Source organism: Agelaius tricolor, unplaced genomic scaffold, assembly GCF_023055355.1.
Source record: "Agelaius tricolor isolate 1412-34295 unplaced genomic scaffold, bAgeTri1.0.p SCAF_33, whole genome shotgun sequence".
NCBI classification, from domain to species: Eukaryota; Metazoa; Chordata; class Aves; order Passeriformes; family Icteridae; genus Agelaius; species Agelaius tricolor.
In genome coordinates, this window is record NW_027269293.1 from 5,495,022 (window position 1) to 5,508,563 (window position 13,542).

Consider the following 13,542-nt stretch of genomic DNA (forward strand, 5'->3'; position numbering starts at 1 on the left):
GGCCGGGCCGGGCCGGGCTGGGCTGGGCTGGGCGGGCCTGGGCCGGGCTGCCACTGTCCCCCAGGAGCGCCGGGGCTGTGGCGTACAAACATCACCAGGGACAGAAGTGCCGGAGGTTTGAGAAGCGGTGTTTATTCGTTAGATTCTTCTTCCCTGAGTATAAGCAGTGATTAGGAAAAGTTTCCTTTGCCTCTGGGCTCCCGGACCTTTTTTTTCACATGTTTGGGAGCGTTCTGGTGCCTGTTTTGCCTCCCGAGCACACAGACACGCTGCCTCGCGTGCAGAGATTTCCCAAGAGAATGAGCTCGGTGTCACAGCGCAGCTGAAGAAGTTGCTGCAGTCCTGTGCTGGAGCAGCAGCTGCTTTCCTCCGTGATGTAAGCTTAGGGTTTGTGATGGACTTTTCATAAACTGGCAGTCTTTAACTTTCTGTCTCGTTTAAACTCAGGTTTCTTGAGCCGACTGTGACAGACCAGAACTGCTGGTTTGTGGGATTTATCCAAGGGACAAGCCTGTGGCTCTTGTACAGGAAGGTGATTGTGACATGGGAGGTGTTTTTGTTGCAGTCTCAAACACTTGTTCTTGTTGTATCTAGATCTGGTGGGGGGACCAAGATTACAAACCAAAACGCCATGCAGTGGTCTTGGAGGCTTCTGGAGTGTGAAGTTGCTGGCATGTAGTGCCCTCAGAAATGGTGCCACCAAGGCATGGGGTGATATCTGTGCACTGCATGGTTCTGCTGGACCATGGAGAGTTTAGGCTGTTGTCCTGTTGGAGGGAGCTGTGCAGAGCTTGAATTTTGCAGGCAGGCAAGTGAGGTGTTGCATGCTGGGGATGATGATGGTGAGCTGGAAGTGTCAGGGTTATCCAAAGCAGCTCTGACTTTTTATTCTGCTTGTTTGTATTCAGTGTTCTGTCCCTGCCCTGATGTGTGTGATGAAGATCTGTCAGTGGGGATGTGATTCTCATCCCACCCTGTGCCCTTTATTTGCTCATCCCTAAGGGACTGTTTCTATTTCTCTCTTAACCCTCTCTATTACCAGCTGTTCATTTTCCTTGGCACTCTCTTGCTCAACTCTCCTTCCAACAAGCATTTATCTCTGTGTCTTTCCCTTCTTATGCAGTTTCTAGCACTTTCTTGACCTTTTTCCAGTTTCTTGTTGAGAATGCCTGTGATGTCACTGTGGTTGGCCAGCTGCTTTGGCTGTGGCTGGTCCTGCTCGTGGGGACATAAAACCCTGCTTGGCTGCCACTCACATGTGCACAGTATAATCCTCTGAACAGCTGGACGTTAGTCTTGGCTTTCCAAAGCTAAAGTGTTTGAACACTTTTCTGCATCTCCAAAGGATTATGCAGGGGAGTGCTTGGAGGCTGGAAGTGCCCTGGTTTTTCAGGTGTGTTTGAAGCTGTGATGGTGTGTCACCCATCAGAAACAGAGGCTCAAAGGGAAGGGAGCTGGGACTCTAAAATCCCTTTGTCATATGCACTGTGACAGTGAATTTAATAATTCTAGTTGAGGACAGAAGGTCTAATTCCCCCCAAGCACTTCCCCCCAAGGTCTAATTCCCCCCAAGGAGCGTTGCAGGCAGCCTGCATCAGTAGGGAAGTCTGAACTGCCAAGAGCAGAGCAGGTGGCACAGGGAATGGCCAAGTGTGAACCTAATGTGTTGTTCATGGACACTCTCTACCAGCTATATAGCTGGGGGTGTCTGTGTGTGGTTAGCTGATCAGCACCACTGCCTAAGTGGAAACAGAAAATGGCATCAGAACTAATGTTCCTCGTTTTGGATGTGTTTGCTGTTTTTTGCTGTGGATTGCACAGGCTGCAGGGTGAGGTCACGCTGTGGTGGATGCCAAGGGGCCCGTGCAGATGAGCAGATCTAGAATGTACTGACTGTGAGCAGCTTCCCACAGAGTTCTTGCCTTCGTGGATGCTGGGAGAGGGCCTTTCCTCTTCCAGCTGATTGATGCTGGCCTGCATCAAGCAAGTGTAGCACACCATGTTTCTCTGGGAGGAAGTAAGCACTGTTTTCTTGAAACAGCATGACCAAGTCAAAATGCATCCATGGCAAGCTGAGCCTGGGTATGGGCTCTGAGACTCTGTGAGTCTGAGGGACTGTTGCAAGTCCTCAGGGCAGGACTTTGTAGTACTTCTGCAGGTAGAGGCACAAAGCAAAATGAGCACTTGGGGACTTGTTTCACTATTGTTTACAATATCTTGGTTTTTCACACTAAGACCACAGAAGCTTTTATTAGAAAATGAAGGGAGGAATCCAGTATTGTGAACTATAAACTACATGGTAAGTTTATTTTTTCTCCACTTGCCTTTGACTTAGCTTTGGATATTTGGAGATTTCAGAGTTTCTCTTTCCAAACTAGTTTTTTTTTCCCCTTCTAGACTGAAGTTTGAGCTGGTGTGTCTCTTCTCCCTCCCAGTCTAATTTACTCTGGTTAACTTATGCCTGCTCTTAGCTCCAGCCTTTCCCACAATAGAGAAATGGTCTCAGTTACTGACTCTTGTCCTCTTGGAAGCACTCTGGGCACGTCTCAGTGAGTGACACCTGGGCACACGAGCCATGAGGTGAACTAAGCCCTGGACTCCTTTGTGTGAAGGAAACGAGTGCAGCACCAAGCCAGGGTAGGCGAGTGGGTCTCCATGAAGTCTGTATGGCAGCTTTCCTGGCTGCTGAAGTGACGCATTAATCTGTGCTCAGGCTTATCAAGGGTGGCTTATCAAATTCATGGCTTATCAGCACAGTTCATGTCATGCACGTAAACAGCAGGATCTCCACCCCTCCAGTCCTGGTCTTGTTCTCTCTCCAGCTCCAACTGTAGCAGCTGTTCCCTGGAACCTGTGTCTTTGTGCCATCTTTGTTGTAAGTATACCAGCTCAGCAGCAGCAATGCAGCTCAGCTGGGAGATGGGGCTCCCCACTGCAGCTGGTTTGGGAGAGCTTTTGGTGGCTCATCTTACTGGGTGAAAGTAGGGAAGTCACTACCGAGTGTCTCAGGGTCTTGTGTAGCTTTCCTGGGGATGGAATGTGCCTCTCCTGCTGTGCAGTTACAGCCTGTGAGAGCCCTAAGCACTGAAGGTAAAGTGCAGAATGACAACATCCTGAAAGCAGGGACTGCTAGCATGTCCTGGGGCAGGGACTGAACCCGGTGCATCCTCCAGTGAAGGGAGCAGCCCAACAGGAGCTGTACTGACCTGCAGCTCTTCCTACCCATCTGCCTTGCAAATACTTTTCCTGGCCCAGGCCTCTCTTGAACAGTGTTACAGTTTGGAATCTGTCATTTGCCCCCATTTCAAATAGATAGGCATCTGTAAGTTTTATTCCAGATTTTTTGTAGCAATTCTAACTAAACTTTTCAATTCCTGATAGAACCTGACATGATTTTGTGTGGTTAACCTCAAGGACAGAAGTGCTGTAAGTGCAGTTGCAATTTTAATCAGTTGTCACAAAATTAGTGATCAAAGCTGAAGGAAACATTCTCCTCCAGTTCCTAAAAAGAGGAAACAAGGGACAGGGAGCAGCACTGGCTCAGGAAATAAAAGTACAAACAAATCAAACTTATCTTCTAAAGCACTTTTCTGCAAAAAGGAGAACACACCAAGTTCATGTAGTCTTGGCTTGAACAGGAGGATTTCTTTGTTCAAAGCTTTGAGGGCTTTAGTTCTGTTTCAGCTGAAAGCTTTTTGGGGTTAGATTTGAGAGTGGTGGGAGGGGAAAGGTAAACTTCATTTCTGGACTGTTTTTAATTTATTTCCTCCCAGTTTTTCTTGTACTTCCCTGCAGACAAATCAGACAAGGCCTGTGTGCAGAAAAACTAAAAATGCAACCTAAGCAAAACATTGCAAACTGAACTGAGAGAGTTTTGCAGCACAGATACCAATTCTGAAGTTTCACCTGAGGATTGAGGAGGGAATCTGTAGCAGTAAGGAGTGGGCAGAAGGGAGGCACTGGTGCCATTGCCTGGGATCAGTGACTCCTTCTCTCTGGCTGACCATGGCCGTGCTCTCAGTGGGTGCCTGCCCTGGAGCTCTCCAGAGCGGGGTGGTGAGTCACAGCCTGCCTCTGGTGGTGCCTTTGCTGGAAAGCTCTTTGAAAGCTGAACGTTCTGAAGAGATTTGTGATACAGCTAGGTTGAAAAATCTAAATAGTGAAGTTAAATTCCAGATCAAATGTCTCCTGGGAGCTAAGTGTGCTGCCTGGCTTCGTGCAGTGGCCACGCACCGGCCGCGCTCTGAGTGTCGGGGCAGGCAGGGCTGCGCTGGGCTTTGCTGATGGTTTGTTCCAGCTCAGTTGGTCTCCAAGCAGAGTGCTGTTATTTGTACAGCAGTGTAAATGGTGCTTTATAAACCAAGAAGGAAAACACTGGGGAGAATGCAAGTTCTTTCTGACCTGGGCTTCCCAGTCCTGAAATAATGTGTTGCATCCTCCTGGGTCGTGCCCTTCGAGGGACTGACCAGTTCTGTGGTGTGGCACTGCAGTCTTGATCTGGTGCATGTGTTACTGCTACACTAAAATTCTGTTTCCTGAGGTATTACGCACAGCTGGAAAATCCATTTGTTCTGAACAAACTGCAACTGCCTGGCAAGTGACTGTGCAGGACTGGGGAGCACTTGAGCTTTGACCTTGCTGCAGAGGCTGCCTCTGTTTAAAGAGGAGCTCGCTGAAGCAGTAGAGCTGGGAAGCAGAAGTGTCTGCTGCTGGTGTTTTGTAAAGCACGTGGGTGCAGAGAGATGTGAGAGGCCACACAGCTCCGGTCCCTTCAGCAGGGCAGGGCTGTGCTTGTGTCTGGTGGGCTGGCTGTTGTCCCCAGTGATGGACAGCACTCCACAAGAATAGTTTTGTAGGCATGATAATACATTTTTTCCACCCTGGTTCATGGTTTCGGTTTCAAGTCTTTCTAATGCATCTTTCTTTCCCTGGAAAGAGTGATAAAATGCAGAGGGATGTGGGTGCAGAGACTCTACAGTTGCATTATGTAGTGAGTTGTGCTGCTGTTCATCTTTAAAAGCTGATGTCTTTTGAATCCTCAGAGGAGTCACAGGTGTTCCTCATGCCCCAGCTGGTTTTTAGTTGTTCCCTTATGAAACTTGTTATTAAAATGACTGAATTTTGATTGGAGATACCCTCTGCAAAGAATTTTCTTCTAATGTTGCAATTCGTTTTTCCAGATGTTGGTAATTAAAGTGCAGTAAACTTTCCTTTCATACGGCCTTGTGGCAGATAGCAAGTCTCAAAAGAGCTGAGATAACTTTGTTCATTTTGGCATTCCAGCTGTAGCATACAGCCTAATTGTTCTCAAGCACAGCAAGAAAAAAAATCATCCTTTAGGCTTCTTCTTTTTATACTGATTTTTTTCTCAACATCTAAGCTTGAACCTTTTGCTTCTTTTTGAATATTGAGTAACTTTATTAGGCAATGAAGAAAACTTGTTTGAAAAACAGTGGGTGAACAACATGACAGGTACCCTGAAATGAAGGGAGCTCTGCTGTGTTGCAGTTCTGCTGTGTCCACATGAGACCCATGCCTTTGGCCTTGTTTAAAACTTGGGGTTCTCACCTTCTGGGAGCCCCACCAAGACCCACAGGAGCTGTGCCTCAGGACCTTCATCTTTGCCAGCCAATAGTTTTCCATTGCTTCAAGACATGGAGATGAAGTGAAACTACTCCAGATATTAATCCAGTATACTGATGTTTTGAAGAGGAGGGATGTGTGTGGATGTTGGCTTTGGAAAACAGCAATTATTGATCACCAAGGCTTGCTGCAGGATTTTGCTTGGGGGATAGAACTCAGATGCTGGCGTGTCTCCTCGGAAAAAATGGAAGTGGAAGACTATCTCTTCATCTGTGTCTGCAAACTAATTTGCCATAATCTAAATAATCAAGACTTCAGAGAGCTTCTAGAATATGTCTAAATAGTTTCTGGATATAGAGAAGTTATGATTGTTTGTCCCCAGCAGCAGCAGCCAGTGAGTGAAGCCTTGAGTTACCACTGACTGATGCTGAGCTGTGTGTTTGAAATAGTGGAGAGGCAGCCCAGCCAGTGCAGCTGTGGTCATGTACAAATGTGACAAACACAGGAGTCTAGAAAGGCTATGTCCTCTAAGCTTCTGACCTCCTCCTGAGTGTTACGGGGTTAGACTTGGAGCATTTGTTTTTAAACTCTGCCCCAGGGATGAGGCAGGTGAGCCTCTGGAGTCAGCCCAAAGCTTTTGCTGTTAGAGGTGCAGGAGAAGTTTCCTGGTGTGAAGTTTTATCAGAAGGTTCTCAAGCTCCCAGAACGTTGTGCCTTGCTCATTTTTTTCCCTTGCTTTTTGGGATTTGTTTTGAGCCCAGGGTCAGGGTTATCCCCTGGCTCTGACTCACAGCATTGCTCCACTGGCATCCTCTAAAGAGCAAGTTATGGCTGAAGTTTTTACAGCATCTCCTTTAGTTGAAACTGACAACCAAATGTTGCAGGTGGGGCAGAAATAGAGAAGCTCCTGGGGAGTGAAATGCTTTCCCCTCTGTTATTTACCAAATTTTAAGATGTTTTAGAAGCTGTTGCTTCAGATGGCATCAGATCTTTTATTGAATATTGAGGCATATGCCATAAAATGCTGTGTCACTTCTCTCACTGGACAGGGCTCCTTGCACCCTGACTTTAGGGCTGTTGTATTCAGGTGACTTCTGAGCACAGGACTAAGGAGATTTCTTCCCAGGCCCTGAGCAATGGGAAGAGTTGCTAATGGCTCAGCTGGGGGCGGATCCTGAGCTGGTTTTTGGGTACTTTTAAGGTGTTACATAGGAGACCTGCAGGGTAATTTTGGGGAGTCAGTTGATGTATAAAATAGTGTATTTTTAATAAAGAACAAAATAAGGCTGTGACTTTCAACCCTCAGCAGAAAGTACGTTTAAACAAACAAAACTGAAAACAAAGCCCAGTGTGGGACTGGTTCTTGCAGGGGGGCAGGGGGAGATGGTTTGGGGATTTTCTGGTTTTGTTTTGTTTTTGGGCTTTGTTGTTGTTGTTGGTTGGTTGGTTGGTTTTGTTTGTTTTGTTTTGGTTTTCTTTAGATTAATCCACTTATACAACCTTTTAACAGTAGCAGGGAGCACTTCAGGCCACTCATCCCGTCTGTGTGTATCTCTGGTGGCAGTCCTAGGTGTGTGATCACTTGAGTGTGAGGGTGTAGAGGCCAGATCCACTAACCCAGAGCACAGAGGCTACAGGTACACTGGTGAGGCTGGTGCCTCAGTAGGCAGAACTGGTACTGGAGGATGTGTGCACACCTGGGACTGAACCTGGGCCATGGGGAGATGTGCATTAGCTCTATGAGATGGGGTGTGTGAGAGCAGGTGCTTAGATGTGTGCAGCAAGCAGTTCTTTGCATGGTCTCCCTCAAGATGGAGAGAGATGTTCAGATAGTTGTAGGGCCCAGGATTTGGGAAGTCCAGTTTTAGTGGTGAAAAGGAAAGCACTAATGTTAGGAAATGCCCTTTAGCAACTGAAAATCTTCAGTTCACTGGTGACATTTGCAGGATCATATGATTAGAAAACTCAGTGTCTGTGTGCCCAAAGTGGCTAAAAGGGCTTTGGAAAGCAGGCTGGGAAGCTTTGCACCCAGGCTTAAACATCAGCTCATGTGAGCAGGGGTCAGAGCTCTGATTTGCCATCAGTGAATGGGTTACCTGCTAAAAATAAAAAAAGTCCTTGTGTACAGATGGGTGGGTTACGTTGGCTGCACGACTTGGTTATCTCTGGGATACCATGGGTGAGGGGCCAGGTCTCAGTTCCAGCAGTCAGGGAAATGGGTTGCTCAGTGAGAGGAACAGACCCGGCTGCTGGCAGCCTCATGTGTTGGGTGTTCCTTGGTGGAGATGTCCCAGGGAAGCCAGTCTGTTCAGGAGCTGGTGTGTACACTCTGCACCCAAAGCAGGGGGAGCTGGCTCTGGTTGCAGTTTGCTCTGGATCCTATCAAAGCCACAGGATTGCTCCAAGGCTTTACACTGGTTGGGATATTCATTAGTGGACAGGCCACAACCTGCACCTGACAGTCCCCATTACTGCCATCATTTGGCTGAACCTTTCTTGTTGTCATTCTCATCTTGCCTGTGCTTTTCCCTTTGTGGCTTTGATCCAGAGGTTCATCTGGTGTGCTGTGGTTTCCCTGTCTGGGAGAAATAACTGTTTTGTCCATCTTCAAAGTCCAAATATGCAGAGCAGAGCTGGGGGACCTTTTAGCTCCTTGACTCCTGCTTACTTCTGCTGGGCACATCTCCTGCATGGAGAGCACTGGTCCAACCAGATCTCTGCAATCTTTTGAGGGGATTTTGTTCACCTCATTGCCCTTTGGATGATAGAGACTGGATTACATATCTCATATATTGCAGTGCATGAGGACTGACAAGGGAGAGTGTCTTGCAGGCGTGTTTCACTTAAGCCATGGAGCAGGATCCTGGTCTCTGCCTTGGGGCAGTGACAGAGCACAAGCTGCTCTTCAAGGAACTGACTCATTTTGCCACACGTGTTAGAGTTTTGGAATTCTAGTGCAGAATTCACTCCTCTGAGACAGCTTTCCACAGACAGGGTTTGGGTTTTTTTCAGTTTGAGTAATTATCTACAAACTCAGCCCTTTATATTCTGGATCTGCTCAGAAGCTGAGGATGCAAAATGTTGCTGAGAAGAGCCTTCCCATTTATTTGCTAATGTCTAACTGTGGGAGCAGAAGGGATGTTGATAATAAACCTAGTGTCTTTGAGACTTTTTTAAAAAAATGTGTGCAAGAAATGTATCCCCAAGGAATGGGCTCAGAAAACACAGGTGCTTAGAAAAAAAAACAATGTGTGGTTCAAACCAGCTGTTTGGGTCTTGTTTCTCACACTGAGATTTTGATGTTTCTGCTGTAAACAGAGCTGGGGAAGGGACTGGAGCACAAATCTGATGATGAGTGGCTGAGGGAGCTGACTGTTCAGAAAAGGAAGTTCGGGGGGACCTTCTTGCTCACTAAAACTCCCTGAAAGGAGAGTTCAGCCAGGTGGGGGTCATTCACTTCTCCCAGGAAATGAGTGACAGGAAGAGAGGAAACAACCTCAAATTGTACTGGGGAGGTTTAGGCTGAAAAAATTCCATCATGGAATGGGTGGTCAGGCACTGGAACAGGCTGCCCCGGGCAGTGGTGGAATCACCATCCCTGCAGGGATTTAAAAACTGTGGAGTGTGTGGCACTTGGGGACATGGGTTCGTGTTGGGCTTGGCAGTGCTGGGGGAGCAGTTGGATGAGGTGATTTCAAAGGCTGTTTCCAACCTGAATGATTCTGTGAACACTGGGTTTGGGTTGGATGAGCTGTTGACAATTGTGAGAGAAGGCTGTGTGTTGATGTGCTGATCCTTGAGGGATCAGGAAAGGGACTGACATGGCTGTACACCATTGTTCATGTTCCACTGGGTATGGGACTGGGACCCGAGTGCACTGCAGATGTTGTCTTTGGATTTCACTTACTTCTTTACTAACCATGAAAATCTTGCTGCTTTAGCTTCATATTTGCTGAATGGCATGAGTCAGATATTAAAGCAGTGACTTCAGGTTCCACCCTGGGCTGGAGCCTGACAAGGAAACACCAAATAACTTGTAACAGAAACCTGTGCATTTCCTGAAGAACGGCAGGATGGCCATTCCCTTCCAGCCCCAACAGAGCCCTGGGGCAAAGCCATGGGGCTGCCTGTGTCTGTCAGATGTGGAGCACAAAGAGCCTCAGTATAAATACTCACAGGACACAGTCAGTGAGGGCAGTTTTACTCCAGTATGCAGAATGGACTTTTTCCTCTGAACTTTAAAATAAACAACATTTTGGCCAAACAAATGGAACTGACCTTTTTATTAAAAGCATATATCTTCTCATGCTTGTTTCAGTAAGAGGTTGTTAATTTTATAGAACTCCTTAATTTGCGGAAGAGCTGACTTAAGTAATTCCAATAGCATTTATCATCTTACTTTTTGCTCCTTGCAGCTGGAGAGTTTGTAGCCTTTTCTTTGAGGAGGAGAAATAAGAAAAGTAGCTCTAACTCTGTGTGTTCTTTGCACAGGTGGAGTGAGAGGTTGAGTCTATCAAGTTAATTTTTAAGTTGATGAAAAGATTCAAGTTCATGTTGAAGAGGATTGACCTGCCCACAAGCTCAAGCTTATTCCTGCTCAGATGTGAAGGAAGGATTACAAATAGTTATCAAGAGCAGCTTTGAAAAAGAGATTAGAAAGTCTTCTATTAGAAATTAGAAACTATTCTGTAAAGTGAGGGAATGCTACCAAAGTTGGTGTCTGGTTCTGAGACACCAGTGAAGGGCTCTCTCCCTCTTGAATGCATGTACGTGAAGGAAGCTGTCCTGACACATGAAGCCCTTGGTTGTATGAGTTGCTTAATTTCCAAGACATGAAAAAGCACTTGTGCTTACCCAAATCAGTGTTTCCAGGGCTTCAAGGATCATGTTCTTGTACTGGCTTTTTGGCCTTTTTCCTCTGTAGTGTGGCCAAGCCTCCAACCAGGAACAAGCCCTTATTTTCTTTATTTTTGTTAGATTTTGGCTTAGTTGAACCTGACAGAACTGCAGTTTCATGAGAATGTTTGACTCCTGTTGTGCTCAGAGATCTCAAAACAAAAACCTTTCCTTGGATGGGATGATGAAGGTTTGTTTGCCTGCTCCTACCCCCAGGAGGCAAGGATTGCCGATTCTCCCCACTCCCCCAAAATGTAACAAACCTAATTGTTTTCATATATCTTATTTGGGGCTGTGGTTCTTTTACTTCCTTTTATTCCTCCCCTTTTTTCCTTTTTATTGCTTTCATTTGAACTTCTTTTATGGATTTATTTCATCTTGAAATCCAGCCACCAGGATGAGGCAGCATTCCAGCTCTGATCCCAGCAGTGCTGGTGCGCAGGGATTACTGTGCGTGCCTTACATAAGGCAGTCCTGTTTACAGACACAGGGATTTTGGTTTTACCAGCAGTACAATGTTGTTGGATTGTGTTCAGTGTGACTCACTGTAATCTCAGCTCTTTATTTCTGCACAGCTGCCTCTCAGGGCCAGGTTAAAGGCGATTGGCAAAACCAGGATTTTTCTAAATCTGCAGAGCATACCCTATTTTGGGGATGAGATACCCCCTGCCAGGGAGGAACATGGCTGTTTCTGGCAGCTTGGGTGAGCTGCTGCCTTACCTCAAAGGCAGAGAGCTCTCCTTTCCACATGTGGCTCATCAGAGCCAGCTCCTGGTTTGCTGTGTTGGGCTTTTCTCTACACCTTCTTTCCATTTCTTGCATTTGCTGTTTGTTCAGTGTCTTCTCTTTGCTGGGTGAATGTTGAAAATGTGCTGGTGTGCTTTGCTGTTTGCAAGTGGCTCTTGTAAAAGTCATGGTTGATCTGAACAGTTGAAAGGGAAAGGAGTCAGGCTGGCCTGCTGCCCTTCCCAAGGAGGATTTTTGATGGGTTTGGGATGTCCATGTCCACACATTTACTGCTGGGATATACCACAGTGCATATAGAAATGGGAGCATGTGTATTTCTTCAATGAAATAAAGAGAAAAAACATCAAAGATGGGATGGGAGAGCCTTTTGGGCTTGGACAGTCTTTCAAGTGCTCAGGAAGCTTCTGAAGGCAGCTGAGAAGGGCCTCCTGAACCCAGCCACCTAAACTGGTTTAGGTGCCCTGTTCAGGTGAAACTTTGCTGTATTTATGGAGAGTATGAATGTAAGTTTTCAGGATGGCTCTAGCCAGAACAGCACAGGCCCATGGGGCTTCTGGTTGCCTTCCCCATCTCTGTATCAGCACACTCAGTTTGAAAAGACTTCATCAGGTTAAAGGGTGGTTACCAGGAATTCTCTCTGGGAAAGGCAGATTTGCAATTCTGATGGTAAGTTATGTAAGTAGAACACTTGGAGCCTTGATGTTATGGTAAGGCAGCCTCACAAAGCCTATTAAAGGGGACAGAAGACTCACAAAACGCGCGTGTGTTGGGGCCCTGGGGTGCTCCTAGTGCGAGTGGGGCTGGAGGATCGTGAGGGGTTGGGGATTGCAGGGTTCTGGATCTGACTGTGGTGCTGTTCCTGCAGGTCTCCCGGGTGCCGGGCCCGGGACAGCGGGGCCCAGAGCTGCCATGACGACAGGCGACTGCTGCCACCTCCCCGGCTCCCTCTGCGACTGCCCGGGAAGTGCTGCCCTGTCCAAGTCTGTGGAGGAGTCGGACATGGGCCGCCCTCAGTACATCACCCAGGTCACGGCCAAGGACGGCCGGCTCCTCTCCACCGTGATCAAGGCGCTGGGCGCCCAGAGGTGAGGCTGCTGCCGGGACGGGGCTCGGAGCCGCAGCCGGGCCGTTCCCCTGGCTCGGGTGCAGGGAGACAGCCAAGTCTGGTTCTGTGAAGGAGTTTGCCGGGGCGCTGATGGCGGGCGGGACTGCTGGCGGGCCGGCCGCGCCCAGGGCCCTCAGCCGGGCTCCCGCAGCCCTCAGGGCACGGGCAGCGCCTCCGCTGCGCTGCTCTCCCGGCCTCGGGGGTGAACCTGGGCCGTGCTCGCCGGAACGAGCCCTTGTTCCAGGAACGTCCATGGAGTGAAGGCGTGGTGTTGATCTTCAGCCGCAGGGAGGGGACGGTGTTTGTGTTGCAGCAACTACCGCATCCAGCTATTGCTAGAGGCGACACGTGGCAGCTTCACTAGCTCAGACTCCTCCTGATGCGACTTCTTGTCATTTATTTTGAGTAGCTTCCAGAGTAGAGGACATTTGGCAGCATTGTTCAGTCCATCTACTGAGAGCTGTCACATTTTGTGTTCAGAAATCCTGTCTGAACAGCTGTTGCTTGTTTCAATGAGTTTGGTCAAACATTTGTGTGATACAAAAGCAGTGATTGCAGACATGGGGGAGGGATGCAGGGAAGCTGGATGAGAATAGAGGCAAACATAATTGCTGCATCCAGCAAACCTGGAGCAGGTCAATAAAAATGTGAAAGTAACTGGGCTTGCTCTCTGGCAGTAGATAGTCAGGGTGAGGAGTTGTTTAACCCTTTAGAACTGGGGGTGTAATAACTGTGTGGGAAAACTGCCTGGAAACAGGTTTAAAAACCCTAATGTTTTTAGGGTTTAATGTTTAGGGTCAACCCATAATGATTCCTTGTGTTTCTACATGAACACCAGTTTGTTTCTTGTGGTGGTGGGTTTCAGTGTCTTCCTTGTCAGCAGCACTTAGCACAGCAAAGCCAAGAGCAACATGACTGCACTGGAATGTTGAATTACCAATATGGTGTCTTCAGCCTGCTGGAAAACTGTGTCTGAGTGTGCATCATGTGGGAGTGTGAGCGGGTCCCCACCCGGCAGGGTAAAGGAAGGAAGGAAAATGAAGTCTGATAAGAATTCTTCTCACCCACTGTCAGCAATCTTTTTCATTTTGGGTTGTTTGTTGATAGCCAAGGTTATAGTAATGTTCTGGAAATATGAAACTTCACAAACAGGAAGAGAACGGGTGAAATAACTTGCAGATGCTTTTCTTAGGAAATGACAGATGCATGAG

The 13,542-nt window shown here is 47.5% G+C and overlaps 1 protein-coding gene across 5 annotated transcripts in view; it reads left to right on the forward strand.

The window, feature by feature from the left end:
- MARCHF2 (membrane associated ring-CH-type finger 2) overlaps positions 1–13,542 on the forward strand; it is a 34,349-nt gene that overhangs the window by 459 nt on the left and 20,348 nt on the right. For 2 of the 5 annotated variants that reach the window (XM_071451676.1, XM_071451674.1), the window contains exon 2: positions 12,092–12,311. In XM_071451676.1, the coding sequence (XP_071307777.1) occupies positions 12,136–12,311 (176 nt within the window). In that variant the 5' untranslated portion in view covers positions 12,092–12,135. Of the gene's footprint in view, positions 1–117; positions 377–2,748; positions 2,876–12,091; positions 12,312–13,542 lie in introns of those variants that run through there. The other 3 variants (XM_071451677.1, XM_071451678.1, XM_071451673.1) reach the window with 3 other exon arrangements.